General features: G+C 40.9%; 1 protein-coding gene across 2 annotated transcripts; it reads left to right on the forward strand.

The window, feature by feature from the left end:
* Nucleotides 1–502: 502 nt before the first annotated feature.
* man2c1 (mannosidase, alpha, class 2C, member 1) lies at nucleotides 503–11264 on the forward strand. 2 transcript variants are annotated; one of them, XM_022190433.2, is made up of 26 exons: nucleotides 503–717; nucleotides 2933–3058; nucleotides 3145–3268; nucleotides 3381–3451; nucleotides 3556–3733; nucleotides 3835–4024; nucleotides 4383–4489; nucleotides 4584–4694; nucleotides 4784–4876; nucleotides 4984–5100; nucleotides 5179–5274; nucleotides 5377–5522; nucleotides 5835–5958; nucleotides 6166–6287; nucleotides 6373–6458; nucleotides 6536–6682; nucleotides 7113–7192; nucleotides 7281–7375; nucleotides 7455–7559; nucleotides 7672–7828; nucleotides 7947–8090; nucleotides 8230–8339; nucleotides 8462–8541; nucleotides 8634–8776; nucleotides 8867–8970; nucleotides 9056–11264. In XM_022190433.2, the coding sequence occupies exons 1-26, from the start codon at nucleotides 617–619 to the stop codon at nucleotides 9165–9167; spliced, it is 3069 nt and encodes a 1022-aa protein (XP_022046125.2). In that variant the 5' UTR covers nucleotides 503–616; the 3' UTR covers nucleotides 9168–11264. The 2 variants fall into 2 exon arrangements, with proteins under 2 accessions (XP_022046125.2, XP_051807982.1); XM_051952022.1 differs by lacking the exons at nucleotides 8867–8970; nucleotides 9056–11264 and having other exon boundaries at nucleotides 8692–8776.
* The last annotated feature ends 1 nt before the right edge of the window (nucleotide 11265 follows it).

Consider the following 11265-nt stretch of genomic DNA (forward strand, 5'->3'; position numbering starts at 1 on the left):
CACTGTCTTTACTACAGTTTTATTGTCTTCTTTCAATATTTTATTGTCATTTTCTGTTTCATTATATATTTTAAGGTTTAGTAAAACATCTTGTGACTCCAGTTTATTATTATTATTTTATTATTATTAACAACAACAACAACAGTAATAATAATAATAATAAAAGCTTTACACCTTTCTTTGAGTTTTATTATTATTAGTATTATTCATAGAAGTATAATATAATAATAATAACAAGAAGAAGAAGAAGAAGACAAGCTGTACACTTTTTTGGGTTTATTATTATTTTCGTCGCAGTATAATAATAGTAATAATAATAATACAAGCTGTACGCCTTTCTTTGGACCTAAAAGTTGCGTGCCAACTGCCATTAAACAAAAAGAAGAAGAAGAAGAAGCCTTTCTTTGGGTTTCATTATTATTATGTGTGGCAGTATAATGTAGCTGTACTGCCATCTACAGGCTGCTTCGTTTAAATGCAATAACAAAACCTTTTACTTCCGGGTTTTGTGTAAAGATTTGAGTTCATCCTCCAAAGTGTTAATGCCACGCTGTTGTTCTCTCTGTTCTTGGAGTTGCACTTGCAGATCTGCAGGTGTTCTTGCGCAGGTTTCAGGATGTATCACCAGCCTGTGCTGAAGAACAGGCGCACACTGCTCGAGAGGGCAGAGAAATTTACCTCAGATATTTATTTCACAGACTGCAATCTGAGAGGACGGTAAGGCTTGTTTTATTCAGCAGCAGCGACTTTAGAGGAACTACAGATCAGTCAGCTGTTCTGACTTTAAGTTCGCTGTTGTTTAGTATCTTATTCATTCACAACGTTAATCTCATTTACTGCACAAAATGCGTTTCTGCATTTGGACACCAACCTGCAAGATAGTGCAAAAAGAATTACACCCAATAATAAGTTGGGTAAATAATTGAGGGACTTTTGAAGTCCGTGTATTTTGCTCACATTTTTATTAAAAGTAACGTGTTCAATATGATCATGTCTTTACAAATTCCATAATTATTTATTATGGAAACAATCACTTACTAATAAAAAATGACTGGATATCACTAAAATGATAACTAAATAACCGTCCAAATGTAATAACAATCACTTTCTAATTAGCTAAACAATAATAAAATGAGCTTATTCAAAAATAGTTTTGATTGTGTTCTTTTTAATAAGTTGAGATAATCACGACAGATGTTTCTTTTTTGGCAATATATCTAATTTTATATGGAAAATAACTAATAGTATGTGTGTCCAAGAAATCACTTTCAACTAAGTTACCCATTACAAAAACACCTCTCAAGGAAGTGTGTTAATTCCAGATCACATGACCTGCTCCACATCGCTAACCTCCTGTTGCATTTTCAGGCCCTCATGATGCTCCTATAGTTTATCTGCTTGTAACTGCAAATTGATGTGGTCACACCTGCACAGACACTGAATGAGCTTTTTGAGTATTTGAGTTACAGGGTGTATTTAAAGCCCTGTGAGGCAAACTGAGATTGCAATTGATGATTTTGGGCTTTATACAATGATCAAAAGTATAAACTAAAAAAAGTTTTGACCTGTTTAACTGGTTACAAATTCTCAATCTCAACCACTGAGTTTGTCCACATTCCAGTCAGGTGCAGCTTTTGCCAGTTAGTGTCCTGCTGCAATTCCAAATAAAGTTTGACTTATGCAAGTACATTTTATTTTGTAAAGTCAGAATGTTTCACACCCCTGATCAGTACCTTTGAAGATCTTTCAGCTTTTACTTTGAAAGTGTCATCCTGTATCAATCAGCAGAGCAGAGAGGAGCAGACAGGCGGACTAAGAATTAGTCTCTCAAACGAGCAGTCACACCTCAAACACTATTCATTGTATTGAATAAACTCTTTCCCAGTGTGGAGCAGAATGTCGTTTAACAGGATGATATTTTCATGGACATATTGTGTCAAGATGCGGGGGGTGAACAGGAGACAAGGTTGAGGCAGAAAAGGTGATTTAATTAATTAAAGAGCGGGCAGGAGGTTCCGATTCCAGGGGGGAAGCACGGGCCGGTTGTAATGGGTGGTGGACAGGATGAGCACAGGCTTGGTGGAGCAGGGGCCTTCCAAGGCGGGGGGAGAGATCCAGGTAGGGGTTTGGGGAGAACCAGGAGAGGAGATCCGGGGTTGCAGAAGGCAGGACTGGGTCGGTGAGCTAGGCACAGCAGAGAACACGGTTAGAGTCAGAATTTTTCCACAAGGTAAAGTACAAGGTTTGGCTAGAGCAACTGACTGAAGAATCAGCGTTTACCATCTGGCATGATGTAGACTGTGTGACCAGCTTTCACTGTGAGGATGATGACGACCAGGTGTGCCTAACCGCAGCTGCCCGGAGCTCTGTGGATGAGACTGATTAGAAATGGTCTGCAGCTGTGGAGGACAGCTCGTGAGGGGAGGAGAGAGTGAGAGAGGGTCAGATGGAGGCTGAGATGGGGTGGAGGAGGGGGCCCTGACATAATGTGTATTATGCAGATTTGGTGGCAGGTTAAACAGACCCTTTGTATTGGATTTTCACCTGCAATTTTGGGGCTCTGGTGTAATAGGAGTTAATGACAGTTTTGCTCAGCACACTTTGTGCTTTAAGATGATTTAAGACGAAAATCACAAATCCGATGGTCATGAGAGTCACTCAACAGGATGGAAATGCCTACATTATATGTATAAATTGTTTTAGATCTCTTTTGTATCACCGCACTACCCATTAGCTTTTCTAATACAGTGCCTACCTGGTGTCTTTATGACCTGCATTCTGTTATCGAGATGTTGTGTGTTGGAAGAACTAATACTTACGCTTTTATGTTTAAAAAAATGAATTTTTTAAATGAAACATTACATGCTGCATTTCTATTTTTGTTCCCTGTTACTAAGTTTGACTGGGCTGAATAAATGACTGGTCTCTGCAGGCTTTATGGAGACTCTTGCCCGCTGGAATCCATCACCTCCTTCCTCTCCTCTAAGCGGATCACATTCACGGAAGCTTCCAAGCAAAACTTTGCACCTTATAAAGTTGGTGACACCTTTGGACCGACGTGAGTAATATTGTCAGATTTTATCACTCTCACATTTTTTATTGCCTCAGATCTTGGCAGTAACCCAGACTTGATGCTTGTTAAAGGTGGTGGACTTGCTGGTTTAAAGTGACCCTGGAAATCCCGGAGTCCTGGAGAGGGAAAGAGGTTCATCTTGTGTGGGAGAGCGATGGAGAAGCTATGGTTTGGAGAGATGGACAGCCAGTTCAGGTAAAGTAAGAGCAGTTTTATTTGTTCACCACTACATTAGTGTGCAGGAAGTGTGTGCTCAACCCATGTGTAAACTGACGTACAGTGTGTAACGTGCTATTTTGCTTTGCAGGGCCTGACTAAAGAGGGCGAAAAGACGAGTTACATCCTCTCTGAGTGTCTGAAAGATGAAGAGCCTCACAGGTAAGTTCACTAAAATGTGGCTTTATTGCTGCTTTTCCATCCCCTTGAGATGAATAAACTTGTAGGCTTTTTTGGACTAACAATATATTTCTGCCCCTCTTTAGTGTCACTCTTTATGTGGAAATGGCCTGTAATGGGCTTTTTGGAGCTGGTCAGGGGTCCATGATTGCAGCTCCAGACCCAAACCGAAAGTTTTCTGTGCAGAGAGCTGAGCTGGTGATATTTAACAGGGATGTGAGGCAGCTGATGACTGATTTTGAGATGCTGGTTGACATTGTAAAGGTACCATCAGCCAAAACAGTGTGTGGTAATAATATGTTACCTTTTTGGAGACAGAAAGTTTGATGGAGGCAAACATGAAATCGTGTGTTTCTCCTCCACAGGAACTGGGAGAGGGAGAGCAACGAGGCTACCAGGCCCTTTTCACTGTCAATGAGATGGTGAACCTGTGTGACCCGTTTGATCCCAGTTCGTTCTCCAAAGCCCACAGTCTGGCTCACAAGTTCTTCAGCCAGCGGAACGGAGAAAGCCAACACACTGTCCATGCAATGGGTCACTGCCACATAGACTCAGGTCTGGATATTTGTTTGTTTTATTATTCTCTATGCCTGGAGCAGAGATACAAAAAAGGGCCAAAGAATGCCATTTTAAGTCCAGTCAGATTTATGGTCTTACTATTTATTCTTATAATCTTAAATGTCCTTTATATATGTCTTATTTACGGTCCTTTATCCATTTTCTTTCTTATTTCTTGCTTCCCTTCTTTTTTTGTTAAATGAAAAAACATGTTTTGTAGAAAAATATGTGTAAAAGGCAGGATTGTGGTATCTTTACCAAAACCTAGGTATTCCCACAGTTACTCTAGCAAATCTAATAAAAAATACACTGTTTTGTTAAACTGGTCCATATTTCTCCATGTATTTATCCACAGCCTGGTTGTGGCCTTATGAAGAGACCATTCGCAAGTGTGGCCGAAGTTGGGTGACGGTGATCCGTTTAATGGAGAAGAACCCGGAGTTTGTCTTTACTTGTTCTCAGGTAAATCAACCCTAATACAGTTTTATATTGATCAGAAAGCTACTACAAATCTGAGCATCCCTCTCCAGTTTTAAATGTATTTCTTTTGGTCCAGGCCCAGCAGTTCCAGTGGGTGAAGAGCTGGTACCCAGGGCTCTTCTCCCAGATTCAGCATTATGTGAAGAAAGGCCAGTTTATTCCGGTTGGAGGAACGTGGGTGGAAATGGTACACCTAATCTTAAAAATACAAAACATTGTGTCTCTTATTACTTTAACTGCATTATCGGACACACATCTGACACATTTGCTTGTTAGGATGGAAATCTGCCATCGGGTGAGTCCATGGTTCGACAGTTCCTTGAGGGTCAGCGATTCTTCAGCCAGGAGTTTGGGATGCATTGCAAAGAGGTAGGTATTCCTAAAAGATGTCTGCTTGACCTGAGTAAACTTCTGTGTGAAATATCAGCTATATTTTGTGATGCATCGTAAAAGCTTCTTTCCTTTGTCTTTTTCAGTTCTGGCTCCCTGATACGTTTGGCTATTCCGCCCAGCTTCCTCAGATAATGCAGGGATGTGGCATCTCCAATTTTTTGACACAGAAGCTCAGCTGGAATTTGGTCAACACCTTTCCTGTAAGTACAAAGCACCCACTAGCCTAAAACGCTGCTAAAAAAGTTTCATTTTTCAGCTTCACTTTCTCTTTCATGCAGCACAACACATTTTTCTGGGAAGGTCTGGATGGCTCCAAGGTCTTAACTCACTTCCCACCTGGAAATTCCTACGAAATGAAAGGGAAGATTGAAGACGTGAGTTTAGATTACAGTACACACAACATAGTGAATGTTGAGTCTGTGAAGTTACAGTTCTCACAAAGCTTTCATTCATTTGCTTTTTTTTTTATCCCACAGCTGGTGAAAACTGTGAAGAATAATAAAGACAAAGGCAGAGCCAATCACAGTGCTGCGCTCTTTGGTTTTGGAGATGGGGGCGGTGGACCCACACAGCTGATGCTAGACCGACTTCGTCTGGTTCAGGACACAGATGGACTTCCAAGGTCAGCTCATACCCCATGTTTTAACTCAGCCGTTTCCAGTAATAATGACCAACTGACCCAACCCAAACTGGGTGTAAAACAGTTCCCACGCATCAAGAAGTAAAAGTTTTATATTCATTCATCCTGCACTGGGAAATTTCTCTTAGTGACGTTTTTCAAAGGGTGTGTCATCATGTAGGCAGGGATAAGTGATGTCAAATGGTGTCATGATTACAGTGTTTTACAATAGTAGTTAGTACAGACATGGTTTAGTCAGACTGAATAACAATGGTTCACCAGAAACCTCATTGCTCTCTTCCGTCCACTTCTCAGAGTCCGGATGTCCAGTCCAGATGAACTTTTCTCACAGCTTCAGGCTGACTCAGCTCTGCTGTGCACGTGGAGTGGAGAGCTCTTCCTAGAGCTGCACAATGGTACCTACACCACACAGGCACAGGTAGAAAAAAATCTGCTCACCTCCTCTATGTGAGATGAAATGGAACTCCTCTAAGTGGGGGACCCCCGATGGGAAACAACCAGAGGATTCTTCTGAACAAATAGAAGACAGAATATGAAATAACCAGAATAATAAAGCAATAAAATGTATAAATAAATATTATAAAAAAATGTGATGTTATTTTTACACTTGCTTTGTTCTTTCCAGATCAAACAAGGGAACCGCCAGTGTGAGACGCTGCTTCATGATATTGAGATCGCCAGCAGCTTGGCACTGTGCCGAGACAGGACATTTCTGTATCCTGTGGACAAACTGCAAGAGCTCTGGAGGTTATAGAAACAACTGTTATAATTTGACGAGAAGAGTGACTCACTAAACTGTGCCTATGGTTACTTTGATTTTTCCCTTTTATAGGCTGCTTCTTCTAAACCAGTTTCATGATGTGATTCCTGGCAGCTGCATAGAGATGGTTGTGGAGGACGCACTAAAGTATTATGAAGGTACAATTTATTTTACAGCGGCTGTGCATTCAAACTAGAGGTAGTTTATTTATAGTTTTCCAAACACCCTGTCTTAGATATCCATAGGGATGGTGCTGTGCTTCTGCGTGAGGCATGTGCAGCTTTGGGGTCAAAAGGAAACTCCACCGGTGTGTTCAACTCTCTGCCATGGGAGCGCCATGAAGTCATCCAGATTCAAGATGGCACTGACAAACCTGGTCTCGGTATGTTTACCATTTAGAATATTTATGTTGTTTCTTTCCAAACCACACCTTCGGGGTGGCTGTGGCTCAGGTAGTAGAGCGGGTCAGCGGTTCGATTCCCGCTCTCGCCTAGTCATGTGCTGTTGTGTCCTTGGGCAAGACACTTTACCCGCCTTGGCTCCAGTGCTGCTCTCACACTGGTGTATGAATCTGTGTGAATGTTGGTGGTGGTCGGAGGGGGCGTAGGCGCGGATTGGCAGCCACGCTTCCGTCAGTCTGCCCCAGTGCAGCTGTGGCTACAAATGTAGCTTACCACCACCACAGTGAGAATGTGTGAGTGAATGAATAATGGATCCATTGTGAAGCGCTTTGAGTGCCTTGAAAAGCGCTATATAGATCTAATCCATTATTATTATTTAACTGATGCTCTCTGGTTTCTGTGTCTCTGTAGCTCTGGTGAGAGTTCCCAGCATCGGCGTGTCTCCTGTCAAAGAAACGCAGCCTGTGACTCCAGTCTCTGTCACTGTTCAGGTGTGTTCTAAAGAAAGACGGATCATTTAAGTCACTCAGACAGGCTTGTCATGGAATTTTCCTAACTGAGTTGTGTGTAACATTGCAGTCCGACGGCACCGTTCTCATGGAGAATGGGATTTTGCAGACAGTCATAAACAAAAATGGCACATTGGCATCACTTCGTTTGATCAGTGCAAACAGGTAGTTTAACACTACATGTGAAAAACAACTTGTTTTCACCGTATTTGCAGTATCTGTCTCATCACTCTCTTGGTTTCAGAGAATCCCTCTCTGATGGCTGTTGTGGGAACCAGTTTGTCATGTTTGATGATGTTCCCCTGTACTGGGATGCCTGGGATGTGATGGACTATCACCTTCAGACAAGGTTTCACCCACTGCTGATCAATCTACGTTTTGTCAAAAAAAAAAAAAAATCTGCATGTTGAAAAGCATAACAGTAGATTAATCCTAAAACTGACATAAAAATGACCCTGTAGGAAGCCGGTGCTGGAGGTGGTGCAGCCTGTTCATGTGGTGTCCTCAGGTGGACTTCGAGGCAGCGTCAGCTTCACCCTCAGGATCAGTGATAAAAGCACTGTCACTCAGGAGATGGTTGTGGATGCCATGTGTCCTTACGTCAAGTTCAACACGGAGGTAATGTTTTTTTTTAAATGTGGCATTTAGTCTGTTCTATTACTGAAGATAACAAACGACCAACAATATAAATGCAGAATAAACTAGGAATACATGCTGCTGCATCTTCTAATTTCAGGTGCAGTGGGCAGAGTCCCACAAGTTTCTCAAAGTTGAGTTTCCTGTGCGAGTGCGCAGCCCCAATGCAACGTATGAGATCCAGTTTGGTCATCTGCAGAGGCCCACACACAGGAACACTTCATGGGACTGGGCCAGATTTGAGGTATGTCACTGTGGAGCGAGGTTTATCAAAACCAGAGTGACCTGTCTGCATTGTTGGACAAGAAATGTGAGTGTTGCTATTATAACAAATGCAATGCTGTTGAAATTCTTTTGTATTGTCTTTGTGTTTTGTTTCCCAGGTATGGGGTCACAAATGGGCTGATTTGTCAGAGCACAACTTTGGAGTTGCACTGCTGAACGACTGCAAATATGGTTACTCCATCCACCAGAACACAATAACTCTGTCCCTGTGAGGTTTCCTACTGTTTATATATATATATATATATATATATATAGTACACAAAAACAGCAATTCAGTTACAGGAAATGAAATAATCCTTTTGTATAACAGTAAATGCCTTTTTCTTTCAGGCTGAGAGCACCGAAGGCCCCAGATGCCACTGCTGACATGGGGACTCATCATTTCACGTATGCTATCATGCCACACGCAAGTAAGTGTTCCTTGTCTTTCTAAAGTGATTTTTAAAAAACAATTCTGTGTGTCTGGTTAAACACACATGTATGTGATCACATTGTTATATAGAATCCTTCCAAGATGCTTCTGTAATCCAGTCTGCATACAACCTCAATTTCCCTCTGAGGTTGATCCCGTGCAGCCCTGACACTGTGCCCTGGAGTGCATTTTCTGTCAGCACTGAATCCGTCATACTTGAGACCATTAAACAGGTATCACATTTAACACTCATTTAAAAAAAAAAGAGACTGCCATCAGCTACTAGCTTGATTTAATGGCTGTTTACTCATTTACCGTAACAGACTGAGGGCGGAAAGGGGACACTTGTAGTGCGTCTGTATGAGTCTCATGGAAGCAGCGTCACTGCAACTCTGCACACCACCCTTCCAGTGAGGGAAGCCTGGCAGTAAGTGTTTCTATTATTAGTCTTTTAGTAAGAAGTCTTTGTTGGTCTATTGTCTTCTAAAAACAAAAGTCTTTTTTTCTTTCAGTTGTGATCTCTTGGAGAGGCCAGACCCCACCCAGCCGGCGTGTGTTACTTCAGAAGGAATTACTCTGAAGTTCAGTCCCTTTCAAATTGTGTCACTGCTGCTCATAGTGTGACTGGATATGACATTTAACCAAGTCTCAGGAAAGTGACAACGGTTCTATGAATAAAGTTAGTGGTTAGAAATTGGTTGATGAAATCATGGCTAGGAGTATTTCCGCCTTGAAACTGCAGCAGACTGATGACTGTCCCAAAAACATGGATTGGCTTCTAGGGTTGATATATAACAAGACGAAAGAATAAACTTGCCAAATGGGGTTTTCTGTATCATTCCTCTTCAGAATTGGTTCCCCCCTTTAGACATGTACACTCAACAAAAATATAAACGCAACACTTTTGTTTTTGCTCCCATTTTTTATGAGATGAACTCAAAGATCTAAAACTTTTTCCACATACACAATATCACCATTTCTCTCAAATATTGTTCACAAATCTGTCAAAATCTGTGATAGTGAGCACTTCTCCTTTGCTGAGATAATCCATCCCACCTCACGGGTGTGCCATATCAAGATGCTGATTAGACACCATGATTAGTGCACAGGTGTGCCTTAGAACAAGCTGCTTTACTGCTAAAATAAATTTATTTTAAGCAGTAAATGTTCAGTACTGAAGTGTACAGAATTGTTGGAAGGCCTAAATTCTATAAAATTGTGTAAAAATAAGTCAACAATCCACCAGAAATTTATGTGCACAGTGCATTAAGCAAAGTTTTTGATTTAATTTGAAGAATTCTGGCTGAAGACAAAAGACGTCCGTTTACATGAGTGTTTACTATGAACACACGGCAGATGCACACTTACCTAAAATCTTGATGGTGCTCCACAGATAGAAGAAAAAAAAACTGACCGATTGTGCATTTCCTCCAGACTACCAAATATGATGAAGAGGATACGCCGATCCGTTAGTTGTTAAAGACTACCTTCAAAAAGTGTAATGGTATAATTTAGGTATACCTAATTTATAACTTAGGTATAGGTTCTTTGGCTTGTAACATGACATTGTACAATTAAATTTAACATGTTTAATCCCACTGCACTGATACTGTAAAATTCAACATAATTGTTATTTTTAAATTAATCAACCATAAACTACTACAGAGCTCCCTGAATTCAAGTTAGTACATGTAATTTGTATGTGTATGTTATAATTACATGTATGCATTGCAAATGGGTGTCAACATGTCATTACACTTTTTGAAGGTAGTCACCTTTAACAACTAACATTTCAAAAGAACAAAACATACATAATACTACCATTGGAATGACTACTAATACTTGTATCCCAGTTTAAAGTACTGAAAAGCAAAAAACGATTTTGACATTACCCATGCCATTTTGAGTAAGAATATCTCAGCAACTACAAATATAACCCTGCTGCTTTTTTGTACAGTGATGGAAGACAGATGGAACTGTCTTGTTGAAAAAATTTGGGGTCTCTGGTACCTGTCCCACACTGAGATTTTAGCCACCAAAAATAGCCAAATAAAAATCTCGTCCAACTTTAGGAGCTCATATTTTCCAAACTGAGGTACCTAGAAAGCTCCAGTTTGCTAAGTTATCACACACGTTTGTGTAGAATGGAACCCAGGGGTGTTAGAACACTTCTGTGCAGTATTTCTAGTACTTTTAATGTCCCAAACCCCACTTGTGAGTAGGTATCTCTTAATTTTCAGCATTTTTAGCAACCCCCCATGGCCTGCAGAGTGTAGGGAAACACCTGAGGATGTTTGTGGGGCACTAGTTACATGCAGAGGCCTTGTTTACCAACTCACAGCTCTCTGGTATGTCTAGAGGCTGAGAAATAACCACTTAAAGATGCAAAAAACGCTGGCGAGGCTTTTTATAGCCCAAATTCTGAAAATTTCAGACCCCCACAACTCAGAAACTATTTGAGCTACAGGCCTACAATTTTGCATAGAAAGTACTTTTGTGACTATCTAATGGCATGCAAATATACAACTAATTTGAAAATGGGGCAGCAACCACCATCTGGTGAAACCACACGGAATGACCCCAGTACTTTACTGGGGAAATCCCCTGTGACACAGTCCCAGTAGTCCATTTCATGCAGCAGGGGCCAGAATAGCCCTGCGTTACCTTATGTCAAAAATGTGATTAATTTGCATCAAATCAATAAACACCTTTGTACAAACAC

This window comes from Acanthochromis polyacanthus, chromosome 8, assembly GCF_021347895.1.
Source record: "Acanthochromis polyacanthus isolate Apoly-LR-REF ecotype Palm Island chromosome 8, KAUST_Apoly_ChrSc, whole genome shotgun sequence".
Taxonomy (NCBI): Eukaryota; Metazoa; Chordata; class Actinopteri; family Pomacentridae; genus Acanthochromis; species Acanthochromis polyacanthus.

Bases quoted from the DNA above. Each gene is read 5' to 3' on its own strand.
- man2c1 (XM_022190433.2), top strand. From the start codon at position 617: ATGTATCACCAGCCTGTGCTGAAGAACAGGCGCACACTGCTCGAGAGG. The intron at 3,734-3,834 runs GTACCATCAGCC...TCTCCTCCACAG, and splicing joins TGCTGGTTGACATTGTAAAG to GAACTGGGAGAGGGAGAGCA. The intron at 6,459-6,535 runs GTACAATTTATT...ACCCTGTCTTAG, and splicing joins CGCACTAAAGTATTATGAAG to ATATCCATAGGGATGGTGCT.